The sequence below is a fragment of the Triticum urartu genome, chromosome 7A, assembly GCF_056163025.1.
Source record: "Triticum urartu cultivar PI428250 chromosome 7A, HENAU_Tu73, whole genome shotgun sequence".
Lineage (NCBI taxonomy): Eukaryota > Viridiplantae > Streptophyta > Magnoliopsida > Poales > Poaceae > Triticum > Triticum urartu.
This window is the reverse complement of record NC_141879.1, coordinates 610,649,878-610,667,300: the sequence shown is the minus strand read 5'-3', so window position 1 is coordinate 610,667,300 and position 17,423 is coordinate 610,649,878. Positions and strand designations below refer to the sequence as shown.

The 17,423-nt window shown below is 42.2% G+C and overlaps 1 protein-coding gene across 3 annotated transcripts; it reads right to left on the bottom strand.

The window, feature by feature from the left end:
• Positions 1–404: 404 nt before the first annotated feature.
• Positions 405–13,689, bottom strand: LOC125524260 (putative histone acetyltransferase HAC-like 1). Of its 3 annotated transcripts, none has more exons than XM_048689335.2 (18): positions 13,447–13,689; positions 12,729–12,952; positions 12,456–12,564; positions 11,153–11,381; positions 10,579–11,043; positions 9,026–9,375; positions 8,008–8,949; positions 6,472–6,807; positions 6,096–6,374; positions 3,857–3,985; positions 3,529–3,729; positions 3,230–3,372; positions 2,792–3,104; positions 2,552–2,691; positions 2,136–2,214; positions 1,636–2,025; positions 1,066–1,283; positions 405–952 (listed from the first exon to the last, which is right to left on the bottom strand). In XM_048689335.2, exons 2-18 carry the CDS (start codon positions 12,890–12,892, stop codon positions 844–846), a joined length of 4,596 nt encoding a protein of 1,531 aa, XP_048545292.1. In that variant the 5' UTR covers positions 12,893–12,952; positions 13,447–13,689; the 3' UTR covers positions 405–843. The 3 variants fall into 3 exon arrangements, with proteins under 3 accessions (XP_048545292.1, XP_048545293.1, XP_048545294.1); XM_048689336.2 differs by having other exon boundaries at positions 12,729–12,935; XM_048689337.2 differs by having other exon boundaries at positions 6,472–6,768; positions 13,447–13,688.
• Between the last annotated feature and the right edge of the window lie 3,734 nt (positions 13,690–17,423).

Below are 17,423 nucleotides of genomic sequence, written 5' to 3'. Positions count from 1 at the left end.
TAGTAATTCATACTACTGGATAGGGGGGAGGCGTGGCCGCGTGGTGGCGGGTGGCATGCTGCGGCGACGTGGCTATGCCGAGTTCACTTGCCCCCATGCCGCCTCTTCCGTTCCGTGCGGGACTAGTGTATTTCTCAGCCAGATGAGGCCAGATCAGTCAGCCATCCAAGCCCAACAGGATGGCGTGGACACGCCCAAAGCCTCCATGGATCTGGATAATCCTGACCGGGCTCGGGAAACTCCGTCACAAATAGAGATGCAAAGTACACTAGTACTACGCAACAAGCAGGGCAGGAACCGGAGAGCAGGGACATGCGATGCCACAATTCAGTCAGACATTCTTTGTACTGTATGTATATATAAAGATCCATCCTACACAGATTGCAAAATGTAGGGGCTGCAACTGATAATAAATAATAAATGAAATAACCGATATCAACCATGTTCTGTTCTGTTTTGTTTTCTACAGGTGCTCTCTGGGCTGAGACAACAACAAAGAAAGAACAACTATGACTGGTGTTTTGCACCCTTTGACGCCAAGTATGCCCTATTTTGCACATGTATAATAAGGAGCCATCCAAAATCCTATTGTACATGAGCAGGCTACAGAACAAGACCGGCACAACGATTACAGTATAAGTCACCGACGGCAAGAACATCGATCGGTGTGCTGAGACAATTGTCAGCATGGGTTCTGGGACCGAGATGTTCCATCTCCAGTATAACTGATCTTTCTCTCAAGTTCGCCCGTACAGAGCTTGTCCTTCGGGCTTGAGACGCCATATGTACTTTTTTGCTGTCTTTCTTTCTATAACAGTATACCTGTGTGTATACCTGGCTTCACTAACTCCTGGCAACTTCTGCGGCTCTCTGCCTCATCATCTCGTTCACGGCGGCCCTCCTCCTGGATTCGGACTGCTGCTGCGTCCACCTTAGATGGGCTTTGAGATCCCTGTGTTGTTCAGGCAACGCGATATTACTCGTCTATTCCGAGAGGCAATGGCTCAAACACTACGTATGTAAGTACATACAGGGGGTGGTGCGAGCGGGAGGGGTGTTAATTACCTGCATCTAGGTATGGTACACTTTGATTCTTTGCAAGTTCGGGCATGGAGCTGAAGCAGCGACCACGTCCTTTGGCAAAGTGAACAGCCTCCGGCTGCCCGTTTCTGGCACCTCGTTGCATGACCAAAGAGTCCCTTAAGTCTTCGGCAATCAGGATACTGGCAACCAGCGGTGCGACATTTATGCGCATGGACCAAAAGGTCAAGCATTCGCCGTGCCTGCACAGCCACACAAGAATCATCGTAGATTAGTTTTAAGATCGATTCCTTAGCATATACTAGTTCATAGATAACCTAGTCCATAGAGTAAACCATAAATCACAACCACAGCACCAGCAATACACAAGTTGCTCAAGGCAGAAAGGATAACATATGGTATACAAAACTGACAGCACACTAAGTGGACAAATATGGTTTTCAAGGGAATAAGTGGACTAGTATGGGCATTAGACTTAACAGTGCAAAAACAAGAAAAATGTATGGAGTGTTACCAAATTAAAAGGCAGCATACAAAAATTGTATGTGTTGCGATATATTTTTCTGCATATAACTTTCACAGAATATAAATTACCTGCTGAATGCGCATCTGGCGAGCTTCTTTATTTTGAGCATTACGGTCTACACATGGGTGATTTGTTAACTTGTGACGATGGTTGGCACCTCCGTCTTTATTGTAACATCCTGCGCACACATCAAAGTCTGGGCATTCTTCACATCGCCACCCTTGACCAGCCTCAATATCGTTATTGCAGATATTGCATGTGGTAACAAAGGCTGGTGCAGTTGGATTATGAAGGTGGTATAACACCATCATTGAGGAGTGTTTTGCACGGCGAAGTGTGTCATATTGATAGTGATTTCCTTGACAAAGACTCAGGAATGCCTGTCTGGTATCGAAAAACTCACACTCTAAGACATCATCTCTGTCCTTTGTATCTTCAGGCACCCCAACAATGTCAACCTAAGAAAGAATATTACATAAAAATAAAAATTGGGGCAATTTGCATTGTTGCTTCACTTATATTTGATGAGTGAAAAACTAGAGTAAAAAGTAAGTTTTCCAGAACTTACTGGATGCAGCACATGCAAATCTCTACTATTACTCGGGTGCCTCTCCTTTTCTTCAAGCCGTTGCTCTGAATCATAACAACTGCAATAACAAACTCATCAGTAACAGAAACAAGGGTAACAGCCAATATTAGACTAGCTGCAAGCAGAGTTTAGAGCAATTTATCCATTTATGAAGTTGCGTAGAGATTAGGGAACCATAGTCACAGATCACGAGGATCACATATAGTTACAAAGATACTACTACCTACACACACACACACACACACACACACTTGTCAAATGTGGCATGACTGGTTGTGCTTTCAAGTTGCAGCATATATATAGACCTCAACAATCATGTGCATATATATCAAACAGATGTGCCATTTATTGGGTCCATCACACGAAAGTAACATATGCAATGAAAGCAACTTTACCTGTCACAAATATAAAAACTTTTACACTGGTGGCAGACCCAGCGTTTTCCAGCTACCATAAGAGTAGAGCAGTGACTGCAAGAATGCTGCAAATGGACCATGATGAAATCTTCCTTCATTGGGTAAATGGTTTCTCCAAGCTGCACAGCATCAACTAGATGGCTAAGAATAACATGTGACACGACTGAACTGATACATTTTTGGTGCATCAAGAAAATAGTGCATTATATAAAACTATACCTTTTGCATCAGGATAGCATCCTTTGAAGCATTCCCACTTAGATCAGTCTGGCCAGCAGCTCTCAAAGCTCTTTTTGTGATAGTCTTCTTTAGTTTCCCCTTCTTCTGCAACTTTCTATCATCTTCTTCTAGGAAAAGCTGGTTGATCATATCTTCTGCAGCTCCTGGCCAATAATCTCCATCAAAATAGGGCAAGCGAGCTGCAGTTACTTTGGCCTTGCATTCTTTTGTAGTGATAAAAAAGTGATCATAGAGATTTGTCAACTCGACAACAATACGCTCCTTGACAGCTTTTCGAAGCATAGATAAGTACCTGTGAAGGAATTATTAGTCATATAGGACAGGAATCACAGATGCCACATAAGGTATTCATTATTTTGTAATGCAAAACAATATTTATGAGCATATAATAACATAAATGCCCATCTAGTGTCTTACCATTCGCGCAGCTTATCAGATTTTGGTGTCTTCTGAATCTCTGGATGGCAATATAGAATGTAATCTTCACCCTTCAAAGGTGGGCAAGCCCATATGTAACAGCTAGTGAATCCGCGCTGCTTACAATACTCAAGATAACCAATCTGTATGAGTATAAAAGTAATGTTATACTGAGAGCAAAAAATATTCGAACATAACAAAACTGAAGTTTGAGTAAATGGTGGATTTAGGAAACCGTTCACACTCTGCTTGACATACCTAAGCTTTCTAAAAATTAGGAAACTAGAATAGTGAATTACCAGAATTTCATGATAGACATATGTCCGCAAGGCCTCCCCAGACACTGTTTTTACGTCAGGTCTAAAGAATTTGACAGAATCAAGATATGACAGATAAACCCGGCGTTGATTTGGGTCTGCACATTCTGCACCAAATTCTTGAACATACATGCTAAACAGGCACACTTCGACACCTTCTATTTTCTGAAATAAGACAATAGCCTGCAAATATTTGGCAGTACTAATGAGAGGATGAATTTAAAAAAATTCTGACAGAAAGAAAACCCAGAATTGCCAAATATCAACATCAACTGATTTTATACTTCAAATGACTGCATTGTTTTCTTACCTTGGATTTGTAAGGGAATTCTGCTGGGTACTTCTCTTCTTGAAAGATCTCAAAAAAACGTGGTTTAACTTCTAATTTCTTGTCCACTGATGAAACAACTCTGACCACAAGTCCATCGGCTCCAGAAACCTGATAAGTAAGAAAAACATTAGGAGAAAACCAGCAAAAAAGAAATCTCACTTAGAGATTAGAGGCTGAAAAAATAGACTGGTGAATATAATAGTGGCATATAATCTATTACAGGACAAAATTGCCCAGAAGTATACTTGAAGCAGTGCTGATAATGCATAACCTAGCACACTGAGTTAAGATTGTATCACGAGGGCATGTCTGCTGTGTTTTGCTTTGGCATGAGGGCAGTCATCTTATCATCAGATTAAAAAGGACAATCAAGCATCAGTAGCACGCATCACATAGGGAAAGGGAGACTGTCGCGATGGATTCTCCACTCGTAAGCTAAGTAACAGCACAAGATAAAACCAGTCGGCTAAGCTCTCAGTCTGCTTGCTACGCAAACTTACTATCCTGACCCCTTTATATATGTGGTTCTGCACTGTGGTAATAAAACGGTGCTGCATTTTTTTACAGGTTTTTAACCAAGCTAATATGATTAGGCTTGATATGCGCCCAAGTCTCTTAACTTGGCCATAGGGATATGAGGATATTGATGCTAACCTCATAAGGACAGATAACTAACATAGCTAGCATTTGGCAATGAAGGTGCTTTCCAAAAGAACTACCACCCTGGAATAAGATTTTTCTACAGTTGCCTCGTTGTATCTCAATGTTAAGTCAACTACGAATCTATAATAGCGATGATCTTCCTTACAGAATCCCAGATCAGCTAAATGAACAAGTGTGCACAAATGCACACAACTCAAGCATGATTGCGGAGAATCAAATATTTGCTTCACTCCGATGCTACAGCTTTTTTAAAAGCATGCAATAAGATCATTATGCACTCAAAATTGAAGTTCTAAAGTGATGCATATTCAATTTTCCTAATGTTTTGTATTGCTTCATTATATATGATAAATCAACTATACTTCAATCAGTATGATGCTAATTGCCTATTGTCCAATTCTAACATGGTAAATAACTAAAGATAGAGCTAAGCAACAGCGTAAAAATGTCAGATGTTTGTGGTTTAAAATGTGTCAAAAATCAAATTCATGAAGGAAACTTAGTAGTATGAGGAGTGAGTACATAATAAAGAAAGGCAGGACCATATCTGTGAACTATGTCGTCATTGCGTATAGATAGAATATGCATAATGAGATTATACAGGGAATGCTGAGAGGCACGAGTGGCGAAAAATGCATGATGAGCTGTGCTCAAGTTGAGAAACTCGCTAAAAACATCAATGTGGTGCATTAACTCTTGCCACAATAGCAACCAATACCTCAAAAGACGCACTTGCAGTAGATAATGGCATAGCAGCAGTGCTAAGAAAGTGCACGCGCGGCTGGCTAGGTTTCAAAAGGTGCACTTGCAGCAGTACAAAACAAGGAATCAAGATCAATGTGGACGGTGGGTTTCAAATCAATTCCATGCAAGGGTCGACTGGCTGCCTTATTCATGATGCTGATGGTAGATTGCTACAGGCAAGAGCTAAGTGGTACCATGCGGTTGCCAGCGCTCTTTCTATGGAGGCATTTGCTCTAAGAGTTGGTGTTTGGATGGCTGTTGAGATGAGGAAACAGAAGGTCATCGTTGAGAGCGACTCTCAAGTTCTTGTCAAATTTTGGCCCAGTGATGCTGAAGACAGATCAGAGATTGCCCCCGTCATTAAGGAAGTGAAGTAGCTAACTAGAGTTTATTTTAGTTTTCAAAGTTAAGTTTGTGCACAGACCAGTTAATGTTGCTGCCCACCTGTGTGCAAAAAATGCTTCGGCTGAGCGGCAAAGGTGTGCTTGGATAAATATGAATCCTAGCTTACTTTTCAGCCATCAGCATGACTATAACTCTGCACTTATTCAGTAATGAAAAGCTCCTGATTCGGGAAAAAAAAGGTGCACATGCATGAAAGAAGGATCTAGCAAAACAAACATTTAAATACAGTCAAATTCTTAAAAAAAGAATAAAAAATATGCAGAAGGAGTTGCACAGCTCTGTTTCTAAGTACACAAGCCACCGGATTTCATATTCAGGAAACAGGAACCAAGACATAATAACCAAGAAAAAGGAAACATAGGATCCATAAACGTAAGATTCTGTAAATTGAACAGGCAGCACTAACCTCATCAAAGTTTTTCCCATCACGAATGGCCCGTTCATGTCTCTCTTCTCTGAGCCGTTTAAAGAGTCGTTCTTCTATATGATCACTAAGCACAGTCCTTGGCAGATCTTTAGCCCCAAGAACAGCACTTTGTGGCAAAGGTATACGTAAACCATGTTCTATCTCCTGAACATAGCATTTAGGACAAGTATATTCTGCTTCTTTAGAATCATCCCTTTTGAAATTGAAAAGGGCACAAATCTGATGCTGCCAGCGTTCACATTTGTCACACATAACCCACTGTAGAGCCAATCAATTAGAACAAATTAGCATGCAAATAAGAGTTTAGAGAATTCAAGCCTACCAGAAGGGACTTTAATGCAATTTAAATGCTTACCCCTTCTTCCGTTTCATCATCGTTTCTCATTTTATGAAGTTTAGCCTTAGGAAATTGATTACCTTCCACCTGAATTGTGGAACTGCGAGCCTCATTGTAACACAGGATACAGAAATTGTGGCAAGTCTCAGTAGCAGCAGCAGTATAATATGATGCATTTCGTTTTATCCGAGCACCACAAGGAGAACAATAAATTGGTGGAGGCTCAAAATATAGCTTCTCTACTTTGCAAAGCTGGCATATGTTATCATTTTCAGAGTGTTCAATCACTTGATGCTTTCCAGCTTTAGCTTTGCTCTGCCAAATGATGGAACAGAATAAATAGTTTACTTTGTACTGCAACAAGCATATAATTGTTTAATATGCTTATTACACTCTGAACAATGGTAATACCGATGAACGTGGTCCTAATCAATCTACTTATTTTAAAAAGGAAAAGGATATGAAATGTCAGGAGTTAAAATACCGATAGTGATTGAACATTAGTCAAGGCAAAAAGAAAGAAACAGAAATTAGCTGGTTACTGCAGTAACAAAAAAACATTCCATGGTTATTAAAACCACTGAAACTATCGATTCATATATGATTTAGTGGATTGAAATATGAACCAGATCGTGTTTACAAATTGCAAGCAAATTCTGTGAATTTGTGATTTGTCAACAGTAAATGCATGTGCATTACTACAATCTTTACTGTTGACAAATAGAGATCATCTTCCATAGATGTGGTGGACATTAGGTACCTTGTCTTTCCACTGTTTTCAATAGTTCACATATAGTGCATCTAAAAAGTTTCATTTGTGCTATTACAAGTACAGCATCCTTCCCAAAATATTTATGCATCATGTACCCAAAAAAACCTCTGTGCAGTAGGAAATCCCACTCAAACAAGTTACTGTTTTCATATTCATATATTGGTTTTATGCATTAAAATATTTGATAAACTGTCTGATCCAAAATATATAGCATTTATGACTGGGTCAATTTTCTGAAACGAGTTCTTATTAAACTCCGGTATCTAATACATGGACCTGGCAATAATACGAAAGTATAAAAGATCAATAGAAAAGGGGATCATTTGTTCCTAATTTTCCCGATGATAATTTGTTTCTTTCTGGTGTTGGGTCCTGCAGTGGGTGTTTCTGCTGCTTTTAGCTTTGTTTCTATCATTTGGCCATGGCCATTCTGGTAGTCAGTAAGTTCTACCACTCTCTGGGTGTTTTCCGAATACAAATGACATCCACCAAAGTGCACGTTTGAGCACTTCCGAGCCTGTTCTAGAAAAAAAAGTTGACTGGCGATAATTTCTTAAGTCTCGTCCACATTTCTTAGCCTTTAGATCTACAACCAACCGTCCACATTCCCACCCCACCCCATATATAGAATTATTTGCTAGATGTGCAATTTAACCAACAAGACAGCATTTGGGTTTCCTTAACTTATTTGCCACCCGCTTAAATCCACCTAAATGTACATAGAAACTGTGCAAAAAGCTATGCAAGCATATTAGAGATCCTTTCAAGGTGAAGAAACATACCTGACCAACCCAATGCTTTAGACTGTCAGTGTGGTCTTTAATTTGTTCTGGAGTGAACAACTCCATGAGTGAAACACCTTTTATCTTTGGCTTCCCCGATTTGGACACCATGACATCTTTACGACCATTTGTTATGTTTTTAAGATCAATAACATTCTCCTTCATATCATTGTCGAGCAATAACTTTTCTTGCTTGACATTAGAGTCTATCACATTCAAAGCACCAAGAATCACATTAGATCGCATAACGCCTATTTTTTCATCACCCCTAGCACTGACCTCCTGTTTTGGCACTGTCTTGTTTTTTGGCTTGTGCAAAACTAGTGGGCTTGTTCCGGGAACAGGGACATGAAGAATTCCATTCTTTGATGCACTGGGAGATATATGCTGCAATTTTGCACGCTTTGGTATCGACTGTTGCTCATCAATGGTTTCAACTACCACCAAGTCAATGTCCATTTTTTCATCAAATGCTCCATTGGTGATTTTCTGAACCATATTCTGCTTAGTAATTACTATTGTCTCGTCACGATTGTGCTTGTGTGCCTGTTCGGAAGAGCGGCGCAATCTTTCCTTCACCTTGCTGCAAAGAGAACAGTCCTTCTCAATGCAATTCTTATAGTGAGAAGACAGGATCTTTGACGAACTGCAATACCGATATGAACAGATTTTCGTTTGACAATTCCTAAAATGCTTCACAATCTCCTGTACAGGAACACAGTATTGAGATTTACAACTTCCTTTAGGAGCTTGACAACCCTCTGCATGCTTCAACATTAGCAACCATCGCAGTTGATTAAGGTGATTTTTCATGCTTTTCGAGTCCTGTTCATTTTGTATTACTGAGGGCTTCAACAATTTAGAATCAAATGAAGTCCCAGTACCACCAAGCTGGTGTCCTTTATCTTGTGCACTGTTCTCTTGACCAAAAAAATCTTGACTCTGCTTTTCAATAAATAAAATATTAGCCAAATGAATTTTGAAGAATGAAACATGATGAGTTGTCCCTCCAACTAACCTGATTTTGTTGTGAATTTTGCTGCCGAGGACTGAAAACATAATGATTTTGCACTAATTGGGAGTCGGGATGATTAGGCTGCAACTGATGTGGTTGGCGGAGTGGTTGTTCATGCGACAATTGTGATGTACTAAGGCTCACCATGTCTTGTGGATTCAAGCAGTCAGCGTTATTGTGATATCGGGGTGGTTGTTGAACTGATTTTGTGGTTGACTCACTTGCAAGAAACTCAGAATTCATTCTTGAATTGGACATAATATTCGCATCACTAATATCTTGATTACTTCTAGCTGTCAAGATGGACGAATTAGTGTCATAGAGACCTCTAGAAACAGCCGGATCAACTGATGCTGCAAAAAGAAACACAAGTTTAATGTATTGCAGTACTTTGCTAACCAAACAAATCAAAACCAATACAAGCAAAACCAACTAATGATAGTAATGATCTAACTATGATAGTTAAAATAAGCACTAGTGCCTCCAAAGATGAGCCACAAGCCTAGTGCAGAAAATATTTAAGCTGATACTCGGTAGAAGTTAAATGTCTCTTATATGTTACACATAATAGGAATAGATAAGGCTAAATTTACAATCAAGTATTATGAGTAGCAGCATATCATAGTAAGATCATAACGATTCGTTGCTTTCTACTTCCTACGTCCAACAATATAAGATGTTATTACAAGCAATATGTGAGTATACCGGTTGTAATAATATATATTATATTATGGGACAAAAGGAGTAGTATACTAGGACGTGTAATTGAATGTATTGTAGATTTCTAGTGTGAGAATATATATAGGAATTTTGCTAAAAAGAACTACATATATCCTCACATGTATTATTTAACTATGATAGCTAAATCATTGGTAGAAGAAGAGACTTTGGGGGTGATAAATCTCTGCAGAGCAAAGGGAGGACGGAATCAACTTAAGAAAAGATTGTTCACTCATTATTACTTTGCATGCTTACAATGCTTACCCTTACACAGAGGATGGACTAATAGAAAGCTAAAATTATCTTTCAAAAATTAATTGATATTCGAGATAAATATTATTTATCCTAGGAAGCCATTTTCTTAGAAACTAGATAACTTGATTGACCAAATAAGACCTTCCCAATACTGACTACACTGACTTGATGACGCCTGAACAGCATGTCCTACGGTACCATGTAAGAAAAAGGTATGCTATAACACAGCTGCACTTGCATACTTAGATTTAATGCCACCAAAATTACCTTGATAAGGAAGGAATATCATTCTTGTATAACAACTTGCATGTGTTTATACAAAACTGAACAAAAGTAATCTTACATTTATTTTTGTTTCATACTAACTGAAGAAAGTTTCAAATAATTTTGTTCTTTCTTTTCTGAAAATGCATTATTGAGATGGAAATCAGATTCCAGCGCAATATATGCCTTCAGCAGAATCTTAATGAATGAAGTTTCAGTGTGGTCACTACAAATTAGTTTCCCTCTGTATAGAGGCATAAATTGTCAAACAACATGATATAGAGGAGGGAGTTCTATAAGAAAGACAACAGTCATACTTGGCGTTCTCTGTGGAGCGTGAGCATTAAACTGTTGTTGAGAGAGACTATTGCACGAACTGCCATAAGATAGGTTAGCAAACGCTTCTGATGACATATTTCTGTTTATTAGCTGCATTCTCGGCCTCTGTGTGTCCATTCCACCATTCAGTGTGCTTGGATATACTCCAGAACCAGCATGGCCCTGAAGGTGGTGAACAGGATAGAAACCTTGATTGTTACCAAATGGCTTCTGTTGCTGCTGCATTTGCGGCACAACATTCGATTCCACATTAAAGCATCCAACTTGACTTGAGTACTCAGAATTAGCAAGCAAAGTCTGTTGGTTGCTAAATCCTGGAGTGGGGATCATATGATTTACGTGTTGTTGCATGCTCTCTGAAGTCGTCGCCATTGAGAGGCTATTAGTGGTAGAATTTAGTGGGGTATTGGTGGATGGGTTCTGATACCCATTATACATGGAACCTAAGACCAGAGATAGTAAGTAATCAGTAGCAGCATATGAACTACATGTGAGAGAAAGAGGGAGCATGTGATATCTCTTTAAACATAAGCCAACAAAAGTTATTCATACCTGCACTTGAGTTATCAGTTGTGGTTGTGGTGTCCATCACATAGGGCATTACAGAATTCCCATTTGTACACTGAGACATACCAGGTGTTGGAATCATTGTGACATGGTTGGAGGAAGGTGCTACCTGGCCCAACATTTGCTGACGTTGCTGACCTTGGGCCGAAATGGTCCGAAATGCATGTGCCAAATGTTCTTTAATTGGTCCCTTAAACATCTTATAGTAATCAGCCTGCTCACAACAAAAATATTAATGAAAGAAGAGAGGGAAAGAGATTGAGAGAGAGGGGTGGGGTAGAGAAATGACCAACAATGAAAACATTGACACAGCAAAACAAGAATTGTTAATAAAGACAATGAAAGTGGAAGTACTAAATTGCCTTTTCTTAGCACATGCGAGAAAACAGATTACGAATTTGGGCAAGAATTTGGTGTGTGGAGGGGGGAGGGGGGGGGGGGATTTCTCAGTCTTTATTCCTCCTCACCAATATGTGGATCACAATGTTTTTTCTGTCTTTATTTCTCAGTCATGGCATTGTGATTTCTCAGTCTTTATTCCTCCTCACCAATTGGTGATGCAGTGGCATGTCCTCGAGGACAGCTCTTCGCAGTGGAAAATCTTCATATTTAAAGGAAAAAAATAAGCAGGACAACGTTGTTTCATAGTGACCAACAACGTTTAACTGGACAATGTTTTTTCTGCATTCACAAGATTTCTGGTGGGGCGCTGAAATCCCCCATCTTTCAACTGAATTGGCAAGTTGCATAAATCACAATGCCATGGCATGTTGGACACCTGTGCCACATCTCAAGTCCACTTCTCTAGCCGAGTGGCACAAGATTTCTTCATTGCTTTCATTACTTCGTATTGAATTATACCCGTAAAGTAGTGATTGATGGGAGATCCGTGTATGATGAGCTTGATGGCTGAGAGAAGCTCAAGTGTATTGCGATTGAGCAAAGAGAATCATGAGGGTGCACCTCTGGCACCAGCAGATCGAAAGCTTCCTGGGTCTTTTGTTGACTTACATAGGGACTAGTATTTAGTGAACAAAGGTGTGGGCTGTAGATAGCATGGGAACATTAGCTTTTGGGATAGTCCTGGCTATTCTGTACTGTGCGGAAAATACAAATAACCACAACGCTAGTGAATGGTAGACTGCTCTAGAGTGACCACAGCCAATTGAATGGCAAGCATGCCACACATTTTGACTGTCCACAGAAATAAAGTACCATTTCATTCTTTCCAATGTTTGTTTCCTGTATGTGTGTGTGTGCCTTGAAAAAAATGAATGATTTGGATTACCTTGGTCGGATGCGCCATGAACAGAGCCACTTCAAGCCGCTTTGCAAGGTTCGTCATGTTTGGCATCATTCCAGGAGATGCATTCCTCTTTGCAATAATAAGATCTAATCTGGCAATGTTAAATTAGTGTTAGTTAACATCATAATTCAAGCTTGTGGTTTAAATGCAAATCCTCTGCAAAGAAGTTCTTTGGTTCGACTATCAACGACTAAGCATGAGTTATTGCACCAGAACCAATCGAGAAGTGGATCTCGGCAATAAGTAAAAGCTTACATCCTCTGAAGCATATTTTTGCGCAAGTTTACAAACTCAGGATCCACACCGGGGTGCCCGAAAGCAACCTGCCGCTGCTGCTGTTGCTGCGGCATCCCGTGACTGCTGCCTGGATTCATCTGCGTGGCCTTCCCGGACAGGTTTGACACCTGCCCCAAATTCATCTCGTCCACCAAATGGGGGTCAATGTGCCGCCTTCATCAACCACTGATGAACAGATGCGGCTGGACACAGCAGCCAAAACAACACCGAGTTAACAAACTTCACAACATTAGTATATAGAATCATATAAATAAGGAGAGCAAGCTCCGTCCAACTTCCAAAGCAAGACCCAGCCCATTTGATTCGCGGCAACACCACGGCCTCTGCCTCTGCCGGCGGCAAATGGCAAGACTCAGGGAGAATTGAACTGGCATAAGCAGCGCAGGCCCATAGGCCCGTCGCACCAGACACGACGCCGCAATGCGAACGCTTCCACGCGGGGTCAACCGAGCCGGATGGATCCCGCGCGCGATCGCCCGGGGGAAGCGAAATGAGAGGGGCCGAATCGAGCCGCCACGCAGCACGCGAACCAGCGACCAACTAATCGAGCTACGCGGCGGAAGGATTCGATCGAGAAAACCTCGGTCCCGGCGATCGGGGAGCAGGATCCGCGCGGAGCAGAGCTCATTCCCTGTCGGAACGGCGAAAATCGACGGAGGAGCTAGGGCTTGCTTACCGTCGAAGGAAGACGAATTCGAGCCGGGGCCCGAATGGGATCCCCGCTTCCGCGCCGGCGCGGTCGAGCGGGGGCGAGGGGGCGGGCGGCGGTCGGGGCTTTGGGCGGGCGGCGGGAGGGGTTCGGGGCCCGTGCGGGCGAGGGAGCGCGAGAACTTGAGACGAGGGGCGAACGGGAGGGGGGCTCTGAGTCGGGGACGGAAAACGGGAACGCGTGAGGCGAACGGGAACGGGAAGAGGAGGACTGGAGCCGCGCTTTGTAGGTGGGCCAAATCTATGTATGTAGGAGTATCTCCCGTTTCCTCCCAAATTCGGAAGCGTGGGGCCACCGAGTCCCCAACGGATGAACACCTCTCCCCCAAAGTTCTCTCTTATGTTTCCTCCCAAATGGAGAGGCAGGCTTCCTGCTGGCTTGTTTCTTTCCTCATTCATGTGTTGTTTGGACAACTTTTTCTTGTTATGGTAATATTTCATCTCATCATTATCGCTTGTAGTTGTCGAAGATTTGACCGTCTCTTTATTGTTGTTGCTGACAAGTTGTTGCTCAGTTTTTCTTTTTCTTTTACGGATTCTTTGTTTTCTAGTTGTTACTTAGCTTGTTGATCTGAGAAGCCGTGACGGATAAGTTATTACCTAGGTTGTTACTCTTGAAAGCGGTGGCGGACAAGTTATTGCTTAGCTTTTTCTTTCTAGCTGTCACTTGGTTTGTCGCTTTGAGAAGAAACGGTGGCGCAGCCGGATTGTAGAGCAAACGGCATTGTCGAGGAGGTTGCTTATTAGAGCATAAATACTGCTACCTAGAGCCAACATTATTGTTTTGTTTGTATGTGGGAATAGGGTGAGTTGGCCATGCTCATTTTCCTTGCTTTGTCCCATGTTGAGAAGAATTATCTCATATAGACGGGCTACAAATGTCTACTTATGAACTAAGGATATCCTGTCGGTCCCATAAAAAATGTTTTGCAATGACTTGAAGAAATAAACGAGACAAATATGAAAGAGAACATGGGAAATACACAATTGTTCATCATAGCTTTGTTACCTTCTCCCAAGGGTAAACAAGATGCTAACAAGCATACTCATCATGGATTTTCTTCTTCTTTTTCTTTTGTGATGTGAAAACTTTGTTTCCTGGTTGTTACTTAGGCCTTCTTACGTGCATCTGAATGTTGTAGGCATTTCATATGATATGATCCTTGTTGATTTTTGTTCTTTATAGCCTTTGGTTAGCAAGAATGGGTTCCCGTTTCTATGTAGGATTAGTTTCTATCTCACAATTCATAGGAAAAAAAATAGTACCACAGATTTGATGAAAAAATCGTATCTTATGGACGACGTGACATCTCTTTTTCCTATAGGAATTGAGATATGTGTTATCCCATTTTGTATGACTTTCCCATTCTTATCCTCCGAACCAAATAAGACTAGCTTGTTGCTCCAAGAAGCCGTGGTGGATAAGTTATTACTTGCTCGTTACTCTCGCAAATTGTGGTGGACAAGTTATTACTTTGAGAAGAAGGGGTGGTAGAGTCTTGTTGTGGAGAAAACATCACTCGAGAGGGGGTTGCTTATTAGAACGTAAATACTACTATGTATTGAGAGCAAACATCATAGTTTGTTTTATATGTGGGAATAGGGGGTGGCCCGACCTTCTCATTCCCATAGTTTTGTCTCTTTTTGTGTGAAAAAGATCAGATCTGTTCTAAAGATTCATCGGAAGTATAAAGCACCTCAAACATGTCCATGGACCACCGAACGACCATTGCTGCCACCAGAACGAGTCGTCGACGCGCCGATGTCGCCGCTCCCATGTAGGAGACAGTCTGACTTTGTCGATGACAGTCGGGAAGTCTTTGTGCATGTGCCCCTAAGGACTAGCGCCCTGGAGCCGCAGTCATCGCCATTGAATCCTTGAATCGATCTAAAGAGCCTGGCATCAAATATCGGCATTGCGTACGCAGGACGAGAAATCCTAATCTCGCTGCCCCAAGGAGCTATAGGAATCTACGCCGGAGCTCCATCTAATCTATCCCAATGGACGAACTTGAGGAGGATCGGAGCTCGGGAGACTGACTCGAAGAAGGAGCGCCGTCATCCGTCCAAACACCGCCCCAGCGAGGACTAAAACCCTACCTATCTACTAGCGGGAGTTGAGACACCAGGATTATCCTTCCCACCACCGGCCGCCGGAGCGACGGACGGAGGGGAGGCGAATCCACGGGCTCGCCAGCGGAGATCGAGTGGTGGAAGGCTTTCCCAAGTCACCTTGGGAGAGAGGCAAGAAAAATCCAATTTTCACCATTCCCATAGTTTTGTCGATGCTAAGAACTATTTCATATAGACGAGCGGGCGAATGTACATGGATTAAAGATAGCTTGTAGGTCCCCGTAAAAAAGTTTATAGATTTGCAATAGATTGGAAAAAATTAACATGACAAACATGAAAGAAAACATAAAAAATACTCAATGGCTCATCATAGCTTTGTTACCTGCTCCCAAGGGTAAGAGAACATGCTAACAGGCATACTCTTAAGTATGCCTAAGCACTCGGTGTTGGCAAAACACAGTGTCTTGGCCATAGGCGATGGTTTAGATGTACGACGTATTCCTCTAGCGACGGTAATGATAGGAGAGCAGAGGCGAGAGCATGGGGAAGCAAAGACAAATGAGGATAAGGAGTTGTTGCGCCGCCATTGTGGTTGCGTGGAAGAGAGGAGAGAGGAAATAGGGAAAGGGAAAACATTGATGGACGGTTTAAATATTCTCAGAAATTAGGGTTTCCTTGGTGGGCCTTATGGGCCAATTATGGCACACCAAGGATAAGATGGCGCTGCAAGTTATCTTTCTTGGGGGTGGGGCGGTGCGAACGCGGTCATTCCGTGAGCATAAAAGCCCAGGGTCATCGTAGCCCCATAAGAATCCACTACATGATGCACAGTTTGAAAACCAAACCGAGGACCTAACCAGTCGAGAAGCATCCAGCGTCCGCGTTTCGGAAGTTGTTGGAGGAGTAGCACTATAACCTCCAGATCATGGAGGATCATCGTCAAGCGGAGGATCAGTTTGAGACGGAGCACGTGTCCGATGTCATCGTCATGGAAATGGTGGAGGCGGACCCAACGGTAGTCAATGTCAACTTGGTTGTGTACGAATCATCACGCATCAACCGCTCGATCCTCACCATCTCCCCCGATGAGGATTCTGCTAGAACTTCCCAAGCAGGGACACACCCATATGCTACAGACGATCATCGCGTAGACCCTGTCAGAGCTTCATGCAGAGGAATCGGTCGGCCTTCTGCACATGTGTCCACCGATGGGCCCCGCCGCAGCATGACAAGTGGTAAATATCTTGCCTTGCTTGGGATGGCATTGTCGCTCACCGAGGGTGGGACATCACGTGGGAGCGGTTGTGCAGCTTGTCCATTCGACGGCGCCGACGGTGAGGAGGGCGATGCTTGGTTTTAGTGAATTGAACGTTTTAGAGCCCTTCATAGCCAAAATATATTCCGAGAGCATCGATGTGATTTAATGTCCTTATTTATTTGGTTCCTCGTATATTCAGTGCCTCCTAATCGTGTTCGTTTGTTTTCTGGATGAATGGTGTTCGCTTATGGACCTGCCTGAGTAAGGTACCTCAAGCGTCTAACGTACGAAGATATGCTCTTGCATTGGAGCCATAGGGAGACCAATAGAGGAGCTCTATATTCATCACAATGATAGACACAACCGATTCACAACGAGCGAGGGGTCATCAAGGACTCCCAATAGAATGAAAAAATGCATGCTCAACTACCATGTTTGTGTTGAATCGTACCCCTAGTTCCATTTCATTGAAAATGAAACCATAGACGGCGTCCGGTGCCCCGGGCTCGGCTCCACCAGCTAAAAAGCATGTAAAATTCTCTACATGTTCTCCAAAACGGCCATGCCGGTAGACAGGCTGGTCGCTGAAATAAACTATGTATAAGAAGCTGGAT

Bases quoted from the DNA above. Each gene is read 5' to 3' on its own strand.
- LOC125524260 (XM_048689335.2), bottom strand. From the start codon at position 12,892: ATGAATTTGGGGCAGGTGTCAAACCTGTCCGGGAAGGCCACGCAGATG. The intron at 8,950-9,025 runs GTTAGTTGGAGG...ATTGAAAAGCAG, and splicing joins AAAATTCACAACAAAATCAG to AGTCAAGATTTTTTTGGTCA. The intron at 953-1,065 runs GTAATTAACACC...TGAACAACACAG, and splicing joins TGTACCATACCTAGATGCAG to GGATCTCAAAGCCCATCTAA.